The 22,765-nt window shown below is 41.6% G+C and overlaps 1 protein-coding gene across 1 annotated transcript in view; it reads left to right on the top strand.

Annotated features, from left to right (window-relative positions):
• Positions 1 to 3,696: 3,696 nt before the first annotated feature.
• Positions 3,697 to 22,765, top strand: part of LOC139764522 (uncharacterized) — a 42,361-nt gene continuing 23,292 nt past the window's right edge. Inside the window, exon 1 of the mRNA XM_071691189.1 lies at positions 3,697 to 3,758. Within this exon, the coding sequence (XP_071547290.1) occupies positions 3,747 to 3,758 (12 nt within the window). The 5' untranslated portion in view covers positions 3,697 to 3,746. The remainder of the gene's footprint in view (positions 3,759 to 22,765) is intronic.

The following is a 22,765-nucleotide window of genomic DNA, read 5'->3' as shown; positions in this document are numbered from 1 at the left end:
AAGAGCAAGGTAATTAGGTACAGTAGGGTTGAGGGTCAAGTCAATTGGGAGGTTCAATTGGGAGGTAAGTTTGAATGGAGAAAAAACTGGAGAAGTAAAGTGTTTTAGATATCTGGGAGTGGATCTGGCAGCGGATGGAACCATGGAAGCGGAAGTAGATCATAGGGTGGGGGAGGGGCGAAAATTCTGGGAGCGGTATGTATATTTGGAGTGTAGGTATGTATATTTGCGTGTGTGGACGTATGTATATACATGTGTATGGGGGTGGGTTGGGCCATTTCTTTCGTCTGTTTCCTTGCGCTACCTCGCAAACGCGGGAGACAGCGGCAAAAAAAAAAAAAAAAAAAAAAAAAAAATATATATATATATATATATATATATATATATATATATATATATATATATATATGATATTAACTGCTTCACTTCTGTCATGCATGTCCAATATATCATAAATGAAATCAAGTAGATTTGTCAGGCATGAGCGATTCCGTCAAAAACCATGCTGAGAATCGTTTATCAGATGGCGGTCCTCTGAATAGTTAACGATTCTGTCTCGAATGATAGATTTCATAGGATTTTCAACATAAACGTTTAGGCTGGCTGGACGATAATTACTGGGCAGTGACTGATTACCTTTTCTGAATACCGGTATTATTTGGCAAAGTTGCATTTATCTGGAACTTTTCTCAAGTCATTTGTGAAAAAGTTCAGGCAGAGGCTTAACCATCTCATTATCAGCCTCTCACTGTCGGATATACCGTAACAGGACCTGCTGTTCTATTCATTTTTATTCTGTTTATTATTGACGGTATATCTTCAGCTTTCATGCCAATTTGCGAAAGAACATTTTCCTTTCCTATCAATGAAACTGGATTCGGGGCGTGGATTGTGTCTCCTGTCGTAAATACTGATGCAAAAAATGTCTTTTGATAATTTTGCCATGGTTTCGTTGTCCTGAAATAAATACATCAATGTTTTTGTAATCAGTAAAGTGGGTAATGATTTACTTTGCTCTTTCTAGCAATATACGCTCTTCCTGTTGACGTGTTTACCTTGCCGTAGAACTCTCTTACTTTCACTACCCAAGTTTACCTAACTATCATGTTGGTTATTAGCCTCTTTGCGTTTCTTCTGAGCTACTTTCTTAGACATGAGGTACTATGAGCAATGCGAAAATGATCAAAATTTGCATTTTCAAAATCGAGTATTTTTTTTTCGCGACGATCGTGGTGACCAACATTACACTGTAGCAAACCTTTCTCCACCTTCAACATTATCAACGGGAGTCTCATTTGTGTGTTGTAACCAAGTCTAATATCTATTCTCGTCGTGAATACGTACGTTTCTTGACTAATTGGAGTACGGTATTATCAAGCAAATTTAATTTAGGTAGAGTCCATGCCCGGGTCTGGTCGAAACAAAAATTTTAAAAGCCTATTTTTGAGTTGTACGTGAGGAAAAATAGAAAAAAAATGATATAATGATAAAGGTTTTGGGCAAACTTACTTAAAGTGTCCACATAAAAATAAAAAAAAATGTCAAATTGTTGGTGTTGTGCATAAGACGTACAGACATGCTTTGAAAAAAAAAAAAAAAAAGGAATCAAACAGCTTATATTAATAGGAAACTTCAAGCGATGTGTCTCCTTTTGATCTTGAAGCCCGTTTAGAGATCAAAGATGTGTCAGTGTTAACCAGAGCTGCTAGCACTGGACATAATCATGCCCTAACTCATAAGAACATATATTCTTGAACATAATGGCGATAACAACAGTTCTTTTTTTTAAGGATGTAGAAAGGTCAAAATCCTGAGGTAATAGACATCAACTTTCAAAATCCAGCCCAGTAGACTCTGCTCACTACTCTTTATGAATATTCCACTGGTGTAAGTCAGTGAACAATGCACTCGATACATTCAGAAACTAAGTTTCCTAAAGTTGCGAACGCTCATTTATTTTTCTGTCCTCATAAAAATGGACACCCGATTTTAGGATGTTGGCTATTAGCCAAATAGCATAGCATTACTCAACAAAAGCCTTTTTTTTCTTTTTCCCAAATATGTAACTCAACTTCAAGACGAGTATAAGTGCTACTACTTTGATCAGCAACAATGGTAACGCAAACCCTTCTTCCCATCACGATCCTACGTGGTAGGCTGCTGCTGCTGATGTACCAATCGCTTGGTGGGGAAAACTCTCCTGTGCTGTTAGGCGTGGTCCTGCCAGAAATCCCTTCGTCCCTGAGTTGTTACCACAACCGCACGCGACCCACGTTAGCTCATACAGGCCACTACGAGAACAGCAGGCCCCTAAACATTGCCGTAGACTCAAGTTGCCCCCACCGTCCTTCGTTTCTATATCAGCCATACTGAATACATTTTATGTAGTTCGTACGTATATTGTCGGCATTAGGCTCCATCTAATTCAATAAACGGGTTGTTATTATTATCATTATTATTATTACTATCATTATATTATAGCTATTATTATTACCATTATTATTATCATTATTATTATCATTATTATTATCATTATCATTATTATTTGTATAATTATCATTATGCACACAAAACGGGAAAATTAAAAAGATACAACAAAACAACGGAACAAAACACCCCACCAATGGCGAGCTGTAAAGTCGACCAATGAGAAACTAGTAGTGAAAGTGGAGTACGCATATGAAGACGTCAAAGCAGTTTACGTTAAGAAACTTGAGGTTAGACACTACACAGTGGAAGTCAAGCTACATACTACAGGAAATATTGAGAAAATGATCAGAAAGAGGTAGCATTGTTACTTTAGGAGTGACTATATATATATATACATATATTCAGTTCTCACAGCTCAAGAGGCAGCGAGGCAAGCCTCACTCGGTCAGCGAAAAGGTCGAATGACTGTGGGGTCTGTATCTACAGGGAATAAACTGGGGCAGTTTAGATCCGCGAGAAGAAAGTGTGACACAGAGGACAACATCTGTACCATAACGTTACTGAACACGTCAGGGAGGTGGGGGATGTTATGTCATAAGTATTGCATCTCATTCTCACGTACTACAAACAGACTGGAGATTAAAAAACATCTGAACGCTCCTGGGTGTAGGCTACCATGCAGTGCTCGGGGATGGTTATATGGACGAGGGAAAAGTGGCGAAGCAATCAAGGAAACACAAACCTTCGGCGGAATTGCAAGGGAGGAAACGTTTGGCTGCTGAGCACGTCCATAAGGAGCGAACACCTGATCTGGTGATGTAAGAAATGACTTGTTTGTTTAACAGTAACCCGTCTATGGCAAGACTTAATTAGCGTTAGCTGTCATACGATCATTTTAGAAAAGCTGAGATGTTAAGAAAAAAACAAACAAACTTACTTTGAAGTTAATCACTGCACTGAACATCTCTGTACTGACTCATAACATCACAAGGGTAGTTGTAGTCATGCCACACGGACGTGTAAACCACCCAGATCTAGATATGTTCTCTAGCCACCATGATCCTATATATCAACTGCCGTAGTTATCCTTGTGTGCTCTCTCTCTCTCTCTCTCTCTCTCTCTCTCTCTCTCTCTCTCTCTCTCTCTCTCTCTCTCTCTCTCCTTATATGGCTCAGTGCTTGATCAATGCGTGTCAGACCACCGGCGCTTGCTGTTACCCTTGACACTCTAAGTTTGGATATATCTCCTACGCTCGTGTATAAAAGGATGCGCCACACCAGCCAGCCACAATTGCCTGCTGACATCTACACTCGTCATGTATTTAAAAGTAAGTAGTGCACTCTGTGATGGTGGTGGTGGCGCTCATTCTGATGCATTTCTCGTGCGACAAAATGATACATTTTATGTGTAGCTTTTACTGGTTCTCCTTACACACACACACACACACACACACACACACACACACACACACACACACTAGTCTGTGATGAAAGTTATGGTGAAACTCGACTTCAGTGGGAGTTCATATGATTCTATTTAACATGTAATTTTTCTATACATGTGGCACAACATCTTTCGAGGAGACAATCCACCTCATCAGGTGCCAGTACTTAACAAAGTTGTTTATATCTTAACATCACGATAGAAGTACCGTCTGGCGTCTACCAAACTCGACGCCTGACGGTACTTCTATTCATGCGAAATTATTTTATTACCTCTTTTATTTTCATTTAATAATTTACGTATTTAATTTATATGTGTTTAAATCTATCAATTTTCTATAATATGCATTTGATACCTAATGGTGGCGGGAGTGGGGGGGGGGGGGGGGGGGGGGGGGGGGGGGGGGGGGGGGGGGGGGGGGGGGGGGGGGGGGGGGGGGGGGGGGGGGGGGGGGGGGGGGGGGGGGGGGGGGGGGGGGGGGGGGGAAAATGAGGGGAAAAAAATAAAAAAAAATGTCAAATTGTTGGTGTTGTGCATAAGGACGTACAGACATGCTTTGAAAAAAAAAAAAAAGGAATCAAACAGCTTATATTAATAGGAAACTTCAAGCGATGTGTCTCCTTTTGATCTTGAAGCCCGTTTAGAGATCAAAGATGTGTCAGTGTTAACCAGAGCTGCTAACACTGGACATAATCATGCCCTAACTCATAAGAACATATATTTTTGAACATAATGGCGATAACAACAGTTCTTTTTTTTAAGGATGTAGAAAGGTCAAAATCCTGAGGTAATAGACATCAACTTTCAAAATCCAGCCCAGTAGACTCTGCTCACTACTCTTTATGAATATTCCACTGGTGTAAATCAGTGAACAATGCACTCGATACATTCAGAAACTAAGTTTCCTAAAGTTGCGAACGCTCGTATATTTTTCTGTCCTCATAAAAATGGACACCCAATTTTAGGATGTTGGCTATTAGCCTAATAGCATAGCATTACTCAACAAAAGCCTTTTTTTTCTTTTTCCCAAAAATGTAAGTCAACTTCAAGACGAGTAAAAGTGCCACTACTTTGATCAGCAACAATGGTAACGCAAACCCTTCTTCCCATCACGATCCTACGTGGTAGGCTACTGCTGCTGATGTACCAATCGCTCGGTGGGGAAAACTCTCCTGTGCTGTTAGGCGTGGTCCTGCCAGAAATCCCTTCGTCCCTGAGTTGTTACCACAACCGCACGCGACCCACGTTAGCTCATACAGGCCACTACGAGAACAGCAGGCTCCTAAACATTTCCGTAGACTCAAGTTGCCCCCATCGTCCTTCGTTTCTATATCAGCCATACTGAATACATTGTATGTGTAGCTTTTACTGGTTCTCCTTACACACACACACACAACACACACACACACAACACACACACACACACAACACACACACACACAACACACACACACACAACACACACACACACACACAACACACACACACACACAACACACACACACACACAACACACACACACACAACACACACACACACACACACAACACACACACACACACACACACACACACACAACACACACACACACACACACACACACACAACACACACACACAACACACACACACACACACACACAACACACACACACACACACACACACAACACACACACATAACACACACACACACACAACACACACACACACACACACACAACACACACACACACACACAACACACACACACACACACACACACACACACAACACACACACACACACAACACACACACACACACAACACACACACACACAACACACACACACACACAACACACACACACACACACAACACACACACACACAACACACACACACACACACACACAACACACACACACACAACACACACACACACAACACACACACACACACACAACACACACACACACAACACACACACACACAACACACACACACACACACACACACACAACACACACACACACACACACACACACACAACACACACACACACACACACACACACACACACAACACACACACACACACACACACACAACACACACACACACACAACACACACACACACAACACACACACACACACACAACACACACACACACAACACACACACACACACAACACACACACACACACAACACACACACACACACAACACACACACACACACACACAACACACACACACACACACACACAACACACACACACACACACACAACACACACACACACACACACACAACACACACACACACACACAACACACACACACACACACAACACACACACACACAACACACACACACACACACACACACAACACACACACACACACACACAACACACACACACACAACACACACACACACACACACACACAACACACACACACACACACACACACAACACACACACACACACACACACACAACACACACACACACACACACACAACACACACACACACACACACAACACACACACACACACACACACAACACACACACACACACACACACTAGTCTGTGATAAAAGTTATGGTGAAACTCGACTTCAGTGGGAGTTCATATGATTCTATTTAACATGTAATTTTTCTATACATGTGGCACAACATCTTTCGAGGAGACAATCCACCTCATCAGGTGCCAGTACTTAACAAAGTTGTTTATATCTTAACATCACGATAGAAGTACCGTCTGGCGTCTACCAAACTCGACGCCTGACGGTACTTCTATTCATTAACACACATCTCTCTTGACCTCCTGCTTCCTTCCTTCATACATCTCCCAGTTATTAGCACTACTTCCCAGCAAAAATCGTCCAAACGCCTCTCCCTTCTCTTTCACTAACAATCCAACTTCATCCCACCACTCGCTACCATTTCTAATCTACCCACCTCCCACCTTTCTCATGCCGCAAGCATATTTTGAGCAAGCCATCACTAATTCCCTAAATACATCCCATTCCTTCCCCACTCCCCTTACGTCATTTGCTCTCACCTCTTTCCATTCTGCACTCAATCTCTCCTGGTACTTCCCCACACAAATCTCCTTTTTAAGCTCACTTACTCTCACCGCTCTCTTCACCCCAACATTCTCTCTTCTTTTCTGAAAACCTCTACAAATCTTTACCTTCGTCTCCACAAGATAATGATCAGACATCCATCCAGTGGCCCCTCTCAACACATTAACATCTAAAAGTCTCTCTTTCACGCGCCTAATAATTAACACGTAATCCCATAACGCTCTCTCGCCATCTCTCCTACTTACATACGTATACTTATGCATATCTCTCTTTTTAAACCAGGTATTCCCAATCACCAGTCATTTTTCAGCGCACAAATCTACAACCTTTGCATTGAAATCACCCATTACTATAACCCGGTCTCGTGCATCAAAGCTGCTAACACACTCACTCAGCTGCTCCTAAAACACTTGCCTCTCATGATCTTTCTTTTCATGATCAGGTGCATAAGCACCAATAATCACCCATCTCTCTCCATCCACTTTCAGTTTTACCCATATCAATCTAGAGTTTACTTTCTTACACTCTATCACATACTCCCACAACTCCTGCTTCAGGAGTAGTCCTCTCACCAACCCCTGACTTTGCTCCCAGGACCTTCCCAAACCACGTTTGAGCTTCATTTCACTCAGAGCCAAAACATCCAGGTTCCTTTCTTTAAACATACTACCTATCTCTCCTTTTTTTCTCATCTTGGTTACTCTACTGAACCTTCAAAACCATCCTTCCACCTCTTCCTTGGTTTCCCCATTTTCCTTGTTTCCTTCCATTTCTGATATTCTATACCCTCTTACTCATCCTCTCCTCAATCATTCTCTCCTTAAGTTCAAACATTTTCAGCACACCTTCTTCAGCTCTCTCATACATCATCTCCTAACTAAAACGTCTCTCTCTTAATCATTTCTTATTAGATCAATATTCATCCCATCACATAATGTCCTCAGACATTTCATTTCCAACACATGCACAATCTTCCTATCTTTGTTATTTAGGGACCATGCCTTGAATCTCCTTCCAAAACATCTTTTCATTCTTCCAAAAGTTTAACGATACTCTCTCACCCCAACTCTCATTTGCCCCCTTTTTCAACATCTGCATCTTCCTCTTGACCTCCTGCCGCTTTCTCTTTTACATCTCCCAATCATTTGCACTCCATCCTCGTAAGTACCGACTATATGCCCTCTCTTTTCTGTTTCATTAGGAACTTTAGTTCTCCATCCCACCGCTCACTATCATTCTTAATCTGCCCACTCCCAGTCTTTCGCATGCTACATTAATCTCTGTCATATGCGATCACTGCTTCCCTAAATGCCTCCCATTCCTCACCCACTCCCCTCACTTCATTTGCTCTCACGTTTTGCCATTCTACACTCGATCTCTCATGATATTTCTTCGCACGTCTCTTTTCCAAACTCACTTACTCACCACTTCCTTCTCCCTGACACTGCCTCCTCTTTTTCGGAAACCCCCACAAATTTTCACCCTAACCTCCACAAGATAGTGATCCAACATCCCACCAGCTGCCCCTCTAAGCATATTTATATCCAAGAGTCTCTCTTTTACACGCCTATCAATCATTACGTAATCTGATAATGTCCGATGACCATCTCCTACTCACATATGTATACTTGTGTAAATCTCTTCTAAACCAGGTATTCCCAATCACCAGTCTTTTTTCAGTACATAACTACACAAGCTCTTCACCATTTCCATTCATACAACTGAATATCCCTTGTGCACCAATTATACCCTCAACTGCCACACTACTTACGTTTGCATTTAAATCACCCATCACTATAACCAGTCTCGTGCACCAAACTTGCTGACACACTTACTCAAAACACTTGCCTCTCATGATCTTTCTTCTCATGACCTGGTGCATAAGCACAAATAATCACCCATCTCTCTCCATCCACTTTCAGTTTTACCTACATCATTCTAGAATTTACTTTCTTGCACTCTATCACACATTCCCACAATTCTTGCTTCAGGAGTAGCGCTTCTCCTTCCTTAGCTCTTGTCCTCTCAACCAAACCCTGACATTGCTCTCAAGATATTCCCAAACCACTCTTCCCCTCTACCCTTGAGCTTCTTTTCACTCAGAGATAGATCATCCAGGTTTCTTTCCTGAAACATGCTATCTATATCTCGTCTCCTCTCATCTTGGTTAAATCCGCCCACCTTCAAAGACCCCAATTTGAACCTTCGAGGAAGATGAGCACTCCCCGTTTGACTCTTATTTCCTCTTTTAGAAGTGAAATACAAAAGGAGGGTCTCCCGTCCCCTTTAGTCGCCTTCTACGACACGCAGGGAAGTACGTGGACATTATTCTTTCTCCCCTGTTCCCAGGGATATGAGACAGAGAGAGAGAGAGAGAGAGAGAGAGAGAGAGAGAGAGAGAGAGAGAGAGAGAGAGAGAGAGATCCAACTACTCAGGAACTAGTTTCCCAACATGTCATTGCGAGACCGCGAGGCACGAAATCACTTCTCCAAGTGTGGGGCTGCCACCTGACAAGTTTTAGTGGAATATTTCATAGAGAAGCTACATAGGTGTGTAACCCTAGAGAAGGAGATGGAATCCGATGCTTAGCGTATAAACGGGTAATGTCTCATCCCACTGCATCTACGGCACGTCCTTATGATATCGAGTTCCTCGAAACTAGTTTTCTGTGGTGACACAGATTACTGTAATAGGGCTGGTCAGGTCGTCTGGCGCCTTGCCACACTCTCCTCTGTGCTTTAGGCTTATCTTGAATGTCTTTCAGTTACCGACAGGACCAAAATTGAGCACATATACACTGAAACTGAAATCAAAACTGAAATATTCTATTGACATAATTTGCGTCATGAGAACAGGGTTGTAAGCTACTCTCTCTCTCTCTCTCTCTCTCTCTCTCTCTCTCTCTCTCTCTCTCTCTCTCTCTCTCTCTCTCTCTCCTTTTTGTGACTGTTGTATGAGATTTACAAAAACCATATAAATATCAGAGCACTGTTACAAGATGTTTACAGTGCTAGAATTATATATAATATATATATATATATATATATATATATATATATATATATATATATATATATATATATATATTATCCCAGGGAATAGAGTAGAAAGAATATTTCCCACGTATTCCCTGCGTGTTGTAGAAGGCGACTCAAAGGGGAGGGAGCGGGGGCTGGAAATCCTCCTGTCTCATTATTGATTTTCCAAAAGAAGACTCGGTCCTCTGTTCCTAACGCTGCCTCAGTAACGCGGGAAATGGCGCATATGTATAGTATAGTATAGTATATATATATATATATATATATATATATATATATATATATATATATATATATATATATATATATATATATATACATATATTGAATGTAGGTTTGCGGTAGGGGTGTGTGATGTCTCCATGGTTGTTTAATTTGTTTATGGATGGGGTTGTTAGGGAGGTGAATGCAAGAGTTTTGGAAAGAGGGGCAAGTATGAAGTCTGTTGGGGATGAGAGGGCTTGGGAAGTGAGTCAGTTGTTGTTCGCTGATGATACAGCGCTGGTGGCTGATTCATGTGAGAAACTGCAGAAGCTGGTGACTGAGTTTGGTAAAGTGTGTGAAAGAAGAAAGTTAAGAGTAAATGTGAATAAGAGCAAGGTTATTAGGGACAGTAGGGTTGAGGGTCAAGTCAACTGGGAGGTAAGTCTGAATGGAGAAAAACTGGAGGAAGTAAAGTGTTTTAGATATCTGGGAGTGGATCTGGCAGCGGATGGAACCATGGAAGCGGAAGTAGATCATAGGGTGGGGGAGGGGGCGAAAATTCTGGGAGCCTTGAAGAATGTGTGGAAGTCGAGAACATTATCTCGGAAAGCAAAAATGGGTATGTTTGAAGGAATAGTGGTTCCAACAATGTTGTATGGTTGCGAGCCGTGGGCTATGGATAGAGTTGTGCGCAGGAGGATGGATGTGCTGGAAATGAGATGTTTGAGGACAATGTGTGGTGTGAGGTGGTTTGATCGAGTAAGTAACGTAAGGGTAAGAGAGATGTGTGGAAATAAAAAGAGCGTGGTTGAGAGAGCAGAAGAGGGTGTTTTGAAATGGTTTGGGCACATGGAGAGAGTGAGTGAGGAAAGATTGACCAAGAGGATATATGTGTCGGAGGTGGAGGGAACGAGGAGAAGTGGGAGACCAAATTGGAGGTGGAAAGATGGAGTGAAAAAGATTTTGTGTGATCGGGGCCTGAACAAGCAGGAGGGTGAAAGGAAGGCAAGGAATAGAGTGAATTGGATCGATGTGATATACCGGGGTTGACGTGCTGTCAGTGGATTGAATCAGGGCATGTGAAGCGTCTGGGGTAAACCATGGAAAGCTGTGTAGGTATGTATATTTGCGTGTGTGGACGTATGTATATACATGTGTATGGGGGTGGGTTGATCCATTTCTTTCGTCAGTTTCCTTGCGCTACCTCGCAAACGCGGGAGACAGCGACAAAGCAAAAAAAAAAAAAAATATATATATATATATATATATATATATATATATATATATATATATATATATATATATATATATATTGAATAGATTTGCATAGAGATTCAATGACAAGTCTGACTATTTGGTAACGGCCAATTTCCCTTGAACCCTCGACCAACTTTCACTTGAGGCTTCGAGTCGTCAGCACCTCCTGAACCTTCGTCCCATTATCTGGCAAAACCTCGAACCGCTGCCAAGCTTTGAAGCCGTGTGTGATATCGTCGAAGCCGTGGTCACAAGACTGTAGAAATATCCAGACTCAGGAGCTCTATGGGTTGTTGTGTTCGAGTGGCACAGGCATAGCAAGTATATATGTGTTCTTAGAATTGTCTTGAAAGATTCTTCTTTATTTTTGGATGGTGGATGTAGCTTGACGCTGACGGTCTTATTGACCCTGGCAGTTGATAGGTCGAAAGCCCAAACCACCAAGTGTATTTGGGGGAGGAGGATCGTAAACTCTAGAGGGGGAGTTCTGTAACCCAGAATAGCAACACTGAACACTAAGGTAACAGCTCCAGTGAAATATGAAAATGTCCACACCCGAGGATGAGCTGTTTTAGTTGTTCAGATCGTAAGGAAAGCTTAAGCTGGGTGCACGTAGAGACGAGATGAAATCAATGACGCAAAAAAAGAAATAGTTAAGTCATTATAAACTTGCTGTTTTTCATCCCAGAATCTGGCGGGATAATTGATTTTATGCTTTAGTTATACCTTAATACACACGTTTTCGGGGATACACCTTGATGGTCTTCCGATTGCCTGTGGTTTTCAGTTTCTTCAAATTATGGTTGATGTATGATGTCACATTCTAAGAAGTTTATCAGGGAGGAGCCACCTGTGTTCAGAGGAGAAAGTCTTGCACCAGGAGTTATACGTAAGGCTATGGTTTACGTGGAGTGTTGACTGTGGAGTGCTTTAGGCTGGCATGTCTGGCATATGTCCAGAGTCATGTATCGTGTTGGCCGAGACCAACACAACCGATGAGAAGATCAAAAGTGACAGGAGCTGATTCAGTGATTACTGGTATCTTGTAGAAAGCTGGCACCGTGATTGTTCCTCAGCTGACGTGATAATGTGTTGGTGGTGGACGTGCCGCAAGATCACGGTGCAATCATCAGTCATAATGAACCATGAAACTTAAGGTGTGTTCCCTCGACAAAACCAACGAACGATCTTGTCAGTCAGCATAACCCGATTGTGTGAGCGATCAACACAGTAGCAGGATAGGTAAACCCCACAACAGTCTGTCAATGTGTAAGGATCCTTTACAAACACACACACACACACACACACACACACACACACACACACAAACCTCTACCAGCCCTCGATAGGGACGGACGTGTGTCAGTGGCGCTCTTAGGCTGCTGGAGGTCAACTGTCGACTTGAACCCTCTTCCCCGGCGCCTCCTCCCCCTTCTTGCTAGATACTTGTGGATCACGCCTGATGGGACCTACCACGTTTACACAAGACTACTTGCAATGAATTCGATTGTGAAAGAGATATATACCAGATAGCTTTACCAGTGAACAAGCGAACCAATGACTCAAGAGAGATTTCTTGAGGGGTCTGTGCCGGAGCTGCGGTCGCCTCGTCCAAACAGCACAACACTGACGTATATATATACTCTGACCAGGTGAACAACTACCATCGAGTGTCTTACATGGCACGAGATGCTGTCACCTGTGTACACAACACCACGACGACGCTGACAGATAGCAACACTAGCACGGTCCTTACCACGACACCCCTGGCACCGACACCTCCTTACCACAGTCGTCTTGTACTAACCAGTGCTCGTACAGACGGATACAAGAACAGTCCTGCATCCGTCACTGTGAATGTCATCAACAATCCGTGAAGAAGTGCACTGCTAATTCAGGAAACAGCTTACATGTATCTAAGTTATGTGTCTGTCTACTGTATCACTGTAACTCAACCAACGTGAAACTATTCATCACTTAATGATCACCACCCGATACAAAAAGTATACCAACTACAATATTACTGCAATTCAACCTATGCTTACCTTTTCATCACTTAATCATCAATTAATCACCACTAAATGCTTAATGCTACACACCACAGCATATTGTCTGTGAATCTTCCTGTGCTATGTAGACATACCTTAATCATGTGCTTGTCCAAAGCCCTCCCTGTTCCTAATCACTTTGTGATTAATCAACGAGTTATTATTATGACCCAGCAGTCCCTTAATATATCAGTATATTTTCAGCCGAATGATTGCCGTAACCCAATAAACTGTTCTCTATCATAACATTTATCTCACACACACACATACACACACATACACACACACACACACAAACACATAAACACACACACACACACACACACACACACACACACACACACACATTATACATATTCGCCATTTCCCGCGTTAGCGAGGTAGCGTTAAGAACCGAGAGCTGAGCCTTTGAGGGAAAATCCTCACAGCAGGGTAACAAAGATGATACCAAAATTAGAACTGAGTTAAGGGAAAAGCTAATGGCTTTTGAAATCTGGCCAGCGATGGAGAGAGAGAAGATGGGGGTGATCTGGTCATGACCTGCAAGCCTTGAAACTAGACTGATGACGTAGATAGTGAACAGTTTGTCGATAGATGCTGGGACAGAACAACCAAAAGCCATAACATGAAATTCAAGATGAGAATTTCGTCAGAAAGGATGTATAGAAACACCAGTGGAGCACGAGAGTGGTGGATGAACGGAATAAACTGACTAGGGACATTATGCAGAAGTTTGAAGAGTTGTAAATAAATTTCAATAGACGGGACCTCACGAGTGTAAAACTCTCTCCCAGTGCTGTATTGATAGGTAATTACAAACAGGTCATTACACACACACACACACGTACATGCTAGCTCCACAAGAGGCAGAGGGTAAGTAGCCTCTCACAGTTCTCAGTATACAGTAGTCTACACGAGCGTTACATTAAGTACAGCAAACACATATACACGTACAGTCTAATGGTTGCAGACGACGCGTAAAACCACGTGTGAAACTGCCCCCCCCCCCCCCCCCCCCCCCCCCCGGTTCCTTGAGGGGGTACGTAGAGGCAGATGGTGTGAATCAAGGCCATGGCGACGTGCCATGTGATGATGGTCAGGTGTTTGGCTCACAAGGTCCGTGACTCTGCACATTCAACATCTCTCACTGTCTTCTATAATCGTTTTCCCCTTCCATCTGTGAGTGAACAGATCTTATTACTGATTCCCTAACATGGGTTGCGAGGGACGAGTCGTGTTTTTGTGTTGACCGTAAGTGTGTCGAGTTTACTACGGTAAAGATCAGCGCGTTCTTAATGTGGGTCTCGGGTCACGCACCGTCTCGACTATGTGTTTGTAGAGTTGACTATCTATCATCTAGCAGTGAATTTTGCTCCTCTTCTTTCTTCACACCGAGCTCATCATTTTCTTTTCTTTTTTTAAATATCTTCCACTAAACAGTATCGAAAGAACGCAGTGGGCTGTTGCCATATACGGTCGTGTGTGAGTGTGTGTGTGTGTGTGTGTGTGTGTGTGTGTGTGTGTGTGTGTGTGTGTGTGTGTGTGTGTGTGTGATCGCAACAGCTACATGACGACAAAAATTAGAAACTTGAAACTTTGTATGTATACCAAAGGTGAGCACCTGGATATGATTTTCTTAACCTTGGTGGAAAAAACAAAGACTATTCTGTGGATACAGAAATGTAAAAGATAGACGCAGAGAAAATTGGAATACCAACTGCAACCCGGACAAAACTGTGTACTTTATCTTGTAAGCAATAACAAGAGAAGGCCAACGCCCGCACTGACCTCGAGACAAAATATTCATGAAGTCTGACTGACTACTGTGCACAGGTAGGTGTTGATCTTAGTTAATCGTGACTGTAAGTAGTATTGATAGTCATAAGTGATCCTGCTGAAGGAAATGTATTTTGCCGCGTGCGACATAAACCGTTTAACTGATTATTTTGTTTGATTTTGTTTTGTGTTTGCGTGTAGTCATTACTATGGGTGAAACAGGGCTGACGTATTCTGAGATATAGAACAATGAAACTTCTACAAGGTCTGAATATATATATATATATATATATATATATATATATATATATATATATATATATATATATATATATATATATATATATATATATATATATTAGATTATCTATTCGCTTTATCTTTTCCTGATCAGATGCGTTCCATTGGATCTGTTTCTCAGTCTGATGATTATTCCGGTAGGTTAATGCTATGTTTTCTCTCTTCTAGCTGTTCTTAGAACAAAAATGATAACACAACAGTTGAGGCGGAGTAAGCACTGACGAACTGGAAAGACAGGGAGGCATTTCAATACGCATGAATATAACTGTAAAGTCTAGTATCGTTTTCATTGTTGTTTTTTTGTCAATAAGGATTATAATACTATATATATATATATATATATATATATATATATATATATATATATATATATATATATATATATTTATATTTATATATATATATATATATATATATATATATATATATATATATATATATATATATATATATATATATCCCTGTGGAAAGGGGTGAAAGAATACTTCCCACGTATTCCCTGCGTGTCGTAGAAGGCGACTAAAAGGGGAGGGAGTGAGGGGCTGGAAATCCTCCCCTCTCGTTTTTTTTCAATTTTCCAAAAAAAAAAAAGGAACAGAAAAGGGGACCAGGTGAGGATATTCCCTCAAAGGCCCAGTCCTCTGTTTTTAACGCTACCTCGCTAACGCGGGAAATGGCGAATGGTTTGGAAAAAAAAAATATATATATATATATATATATATATATATATATATATATATATATATATATATATCAAGGAATTTGATACTTAATTTGTCCTTTTCTTTTTCCTGCCGGTGTATACAACTTTGTACTTAAGATTCGTTTGTCATTTTTGAGCCCAATGCACCAGTTTCCCCTACGTCATCTGTGGACATTGATGTGCTCTCGTAAGTGTATTCAAAGATTCAGTGTCGTCAGAGTTCCAACGGCAGACATGACTCAAGCCTTGCTGCTACAGTTCCGAGATACGTAGCACAAATACTGTGAACGAGTTTTATATCATACAGAAAAAAAAATTATAAATAGAACAGAGAATTGACTTCAGTTTCTCAGAACTCTCGGAGTAGAACTGACGAATGGTAATCCAGTTTGTGCTACGACTTTAAAAGATCCTATTAACAGCAGCTGTTGATCAAGAATCCCAGTTACCTTAAAAGGTAATTGCTCTCAGATACTGGCAGGTGTAGGAATGTTTAAGGCTGGCTTGCCTCTGACAAGGACTGGTCTTTCTGGCACGATCCAAAGTTCCTTGACTTTGCTCACGTGGATACTAATTCTCACGATAATGGGATTATCTTAAATTTATAACCAAGTTTACAATAAATCATTTATTATTAACGTTACATTGATACCATCAGTAGCAAGGGTTCTGCATCACTCAACAAGTAGACGTATTAAATGATTTCACAGCAACAGCATAAAAAATCTAGTCTTTAACATTTAATATATATATATATATATATATATATATATATATATATATATATATATATATATATATATATATATATATATATATATATTTTTCGCTGTCTCCCGCGTTTGCGAGGTAGCGCAAGGAAACAGACGAAAGAAATGGCCCAAACCACCCCCATACACATGTATATACATACGTCCACACGCAAATATACATACCTACACAGCTTTCCATGGTTTACCCCAGACGCTTCACATGCCCTGATTCAATCCACTGACAGCATATATATATATATATATATATATATATATATATATATATATATATTTTTTTTTTTTTTTTTTTTTTTTTTTTTTTTTATACCTCGTCGCTGTCTCCCGCGTTTGCGAGGTAGCGCAAGGAAACAGACGAAAGAAATGGCCCAACCCCCCCCATACACATGTACATACATACGTCCACACACGCAAATATACATACCTACACAGCTTTCCATGGTTTACCCCGGACGCTTCACATGCCTTGATTCAATCCACTGACAGCACGTCAACCCCTGTATACCACATGACTCCAATTCACTCTATTCCTTGCCCTCCTTTCACCCTCCTGCATGTTCAGGCCCCGATCACACAAAATCCTTTTCACTCCATCTTTCCACCTCCAATTTGGTCTCCCTCTTCTCCTCGTTCCCTCCACCTCCGACACATATATCCTCTTGGTCAATCTTTCCTCACTCATTCTCTCCATGTGCCCAAACCACTTCAAAACACCCTCTTCTGCTCTCTCAACCACGCTCTTTTTATTTCCACACATCTCTCTTACCCTTACGTTACTTACTCGATCAAACCACCTCACACCACACATTGTCCTCAAACATCTCATTTCCAGCACATCCATCCTCCTGCGCACAACTCTATCCATAGCCCACGCCTCGCAACCATACAATATTGTTGGAACCACTATTCCTTCAAACATACCCATTTTTGCTTTCCGGGATAATGTTCTCGACTTCCACACATTTTTCAAGGCTCCCAAAATTTTTGCCCCCTCCCCCACCCTATGATCCACTTCCGCTTCCATGGTTCCATCCGCTGACAGATCCACTCCCAGATATCTAAAACACTTCACTTCCTCCAGTTTTTCTCCATTCAAACTCACCTCCCAATTGACTTGACCCTCAACCCTACTGTACCTAATAACCTTGCTCTTATTCACATTTACTCTTAACTTTCTTCTTCCACACACTTTACCAAACTCCGTCACCAGCTTCTGCAGTTTCTCACATGAATCCGCCACCAGCGCTGTATCATCAGCGAACAACAACTGACTCACTTCCCAAGCTCTCTCATCCCCAACAGACTTCATACTTGCCCCTCTTTCCAAGACTCTTGCATTTACCTCCCTAACAACCCCATCCATAAACAAATTAAACAACCATGGAGACATCACACACCCCTGCCGCAAACCTACATTCACTGAGAACCAATCACTTTCCTCTCTTCCTACACGTACACATGCCTTACATCCTCGATAAAAACTTTTCACTGCTTCTAACAACTTGCCTCCCACACCATATATTCTTAATACCTTCCACAGAGCATCTCTATCAACTCTATCATATGCCTTCTCCAGATCCATAAATGCTACATACAAATCCATTTGCTTTTCTAAGTATTTCTCACATACATTCTTCAAAGCAAACACCTGATCCACACATCCTCTACCACTTCTGAAACCACACTGCTCTTCCCCAATCTGATGCTCTGTACATGCCTTCACCCTCTCAATCAATACCCTCCCATATAATTTACCAGGAATACTCAACAAACTTATACCTCTGTAATTTGAGCACTCACTCTTATCCCCTTTGCCTTTGTACAATGGCACTATGCACGCATTCCGCCAATCCTCAGGCACCTCACCATGAGTCATACATACATTAAATAACCTTACCAACCAGTCAAGAATACAGTCACCCCCTTTTTTTATAAATTCCACTGCAATACCATCCAAACCTGCTGCCTTGCCGGCTTTCATCTTCCGCAAAGCTTTTACTACCTCTTCTCTGTTTACCAAATCATTTTCCCTAACCCTCTCACTTTGCACACCACCTCGACCCAAACACCCTATATCTGCCACTCTGTCATCAGACACATTCAACAAACCTTCAAAATACTCATTCCATCTCCTTCTCACATCACCACTACTTGTTATCACCTCCCCATTTACGCCCTTCACTGAAGTTCCCATTTGCTCCCTTGTCTTACGCACCCTATTTACCTCCTTCCAGAACATCTTTTTATTCTCCCTAAAATTTACTGATAGTCTCTCACCCCAACTCTCATTTGCCCTTTTTTTCACCTCTTGCACCTTTCTCTTGACCTCTTGTCTCTTTCTTTTATACTTCTCCCACTCAATTGCATTTTTTCCCTGCAAAAATCGTCCAAATGCCTCCCTCTTCTCTTTCACTAATACTCTTACTTCTTCATCCCACCACTCACTACCCTTTCTAAACAGCCCACCTCCCACTCTTCTCATGCCACAAGCATCTTTTGCGCAATCCATCACTGATTCCCTAAATACATCCCATTCCTCCCCCACTCCCCTTACTTCCATTGTTCTCACCTTTTTCCATTCTGCACACAGTCTCTCCTGATACTTCCTCACACAGGTCTCCTTCCCAAGCTCACTTACTCTCACCACCTTCTTCACCCCAACATTCACTCTTCTTTTCTGAAAACCCATACTAATCTTCACCTTAGCCTCCACAAGATAATGATCAGACATCCCTCCAGTTGCACCTCTCAGCACATTGACATCCAAAAGTCTCTCTTTCGCACGCCTGTCAATTAACACGTAATCCAATAACGCTCTCTGGCCATCTCTCCTACTTACATAAGTATACTTATGTATATCTCGCTTTTTAAACCAGGTATTCCCAATCATCAGTCCTTTTTCAGCACATAAATCTACAAGCTCTTCACCATTTCCATTTACAACACTGAACACCCCATGCATACCAATTATTCCCTCAACTGCCACATTACTCACCTTTGCATTCAAATCACCCATCACTATAACCCGGTCTCGTGCATATATATATATATATATATATATATATATATATATATATATATATATATATATATATATATATATATATATACATATATGCAGAGAAATACAGGAAAATAAAACAGGATAAGTTCCCAAGTGCACTTTCGTGTAATGATCACATCGTCAAAAGAGATACAACACCTTTTCACTTGCATACCATCCCGAGCCAAACACCTTTCATATACCTCGCTGTCATCAAACACTTTCAACAGTCCTTCAAAATACTGCATCTCGTACTCACTTCATTACCTGTTATTACTTCCTTTTTTTGCCCCTTTCACCATGTTCCCATTTGCTCTCTTATCTCTCGCACATTATATTAACCTCCTTCCAGAACAGCTTATTCTCCCTAAGGTTTACTGAAGTCGCGAACTCTAACTCTCATTTGCCCTCTTTTTCAACACCTGCACCTTCCTCTTGACCTCTTGCCACTTTCTCTTAAGACATCCTCCAATCATTTGCACTCCTTCCCTATAAGTACAGTCCAAACGCTTCCATTTTGTCTTTCACTAGCAATTTTACTTCTCACCACTTACTACCCTTTCTAACCTGCTCACCTCCCACCTTTCCCATAACACATGCATCTCTTGCTCATGACATCACTGCTTCCCTAAATAAGTCCAATTCCTCACCCACTCCCCTCACTTCGTTTGCTCTCATCTTTTGTCATTCTTTAGTCAATCTCTCATGGTATTTCTTCACACAAAACTCTTTTCTAAGCTCACTTACTCTCACCATTCTCTTCTCTCCAACGATGCTTTCTCTTTCTCTAAAACCTCTACAAATCTTCATCCTCGCCTCCACAAATGAGTGATCAGACATCCCACCAGCTGCCCCTCTCAGCACATTTACATCAGAGTCTCTCTTTTACATGCCTATCAATTGATACGTTATCGAACAATGACCGATGATCATGTCTCCAACTTACATACGTTAACTTACGCGCGTCCCTCTTTTTAAGCCAGGTAGGTATTCCTAGTCACAATTCCTTTCTCAGTACACATCTCCACAAGCTGTTCACCATTTCCATTTATGACAATGAACATCCCATGGCCCCCAATCATACCCTCCACTGCCACATCACTTACAATCGGACTCAAACACCCCTCACTAATTAATACCCGGTCTCTTGCATCAACACTGCTGACATACTCACTTGCTCTCAAATCACTTGCCTCTCCTGATATTTCTTCTCATGGCCATCCACTTTCATTTCTATCTATATCAGTCTAGAATTCACTTCCTTTCATCTTCACACACACTTCAAACACTGATTCAAGAGCAGTGCTACTCTTTCCTTGGCTCTTGTCCTCTCACCAAAGCCCGAATTTACTCCTAAGACATTTCCAAGCCATCCTTATCCTTAACCCTTGAGCCTTGTTTCATTCAGAGCCAGAACATTCCCCAGCCTGAGCCCTCGAGGAGGATGAGAACTCTCCGCTTGACTCCATCTGCTCTATCTTTTAAAAACTGAAATACAAGAAAGAAGGAATCCCCCCCCCCCCCCGTCGCTTTCAACGACACACAGGAATACGAAGGTAGAATTCTTTCTCCCCTACCCAGGGATTATATATATATATATATATATATATATATATATATATATATATATATATATATATATATATATATATATATATATATATAGGTAGGTAGGTATAGGTATATATATGTAGGTTTGCGGCAGGGGTGTGTGATGTCTCCATGGTTGTTTAATTTGTTTATGGATGGGGTTGTTAGGGAGGTGAATGCAAGAGTTTTGGAAAGAGGGGCAAGTATGAAGTCTGTTGTGGATGAGAGAGCTTGGGAAGTGAGTCAGTTGTTATTCGCTGATGATACAGCGCTGGTGGCTGATTCATGTGAGAAACTGCAGAAGCTGGTGACTGAGTTTGGTAAAGTGTGTGAAAGAAGAAAGTTAAGAGTAAATGTGAATATGAGCAAGGTTATTAGGTACAGTAGGGTTGAGGGTCAAGTCAATTGGGAGGTAAGTTTGAATGGAGAAAAACTGGAGGAAGTAAAGTGTTTTAGATATCTGGGAGTGGATCTGACAGCGGATGGAACCATGGAAGCGGAAGTGAATCATAGGGTGGGGGAGGGGGCGAAAATCCTGGGGGCCTTGAAGAATGTGTGGAAGTCGAGAACATTATCTCGGAAAGCAAAAATGGGTATGTTTGAAGGAATAGTGGTTCCAACAATGTTGTATGGTTGCGAGACGTGGGCTATGGATAGAGTTGTGCGCAGGAGGATGGATGTGCTGGAAATGAGATGTTTAAGGACAATGTGTGGTGTGAGGTGGTTTGATCGAGTAAGTAATGTAAGGGTAAGAGAGATATATGGAAATAAAAAGACCGTGGTTGAGAGAGCAGAAGAGGGTGTTTTGAAATGGTTTGGGCACATGGAGAGAATGAGTGAGGAAAGATTGACCAAGAGGATATATGTGTCGGAGGTGGAGGGAACAGGGAGAAGTGGGAGACCAAATTGGAGGTGGAAAGATGGAGTGAAAAAGATTTTGAGTGATCGGGGCCTGAACATGCAGGAGGGTGAAATGCGGGCAAGGAATAGAGTGAATTGGATCGATGTGGTATACCGGGGTTGACGTGCTGTCATTGGATTGAATCAGGGCATCTGAAGCATCTGGGGTAAACCATGGAAAGTTGTG

The sequence above is a fragment of the Panulirus ornatus genome, chromosome 4 (assembly GCF_036320965.1).
Source record: "Panulirus ornatus isolate Po-2019 chromosome 4, ASM3632096v1, whole genome shotgun sequence".
NCBI lineage: Eukaryota > Metazoa > Arthropoda > Malacostraca > Decapoda > Palinuridae > Panulirus > Panulirus ornatus.
Note: the sequence above shows the minus strand (reverse complement) of the source record. Positions and strands in the feature narration are given on the sequence as shown.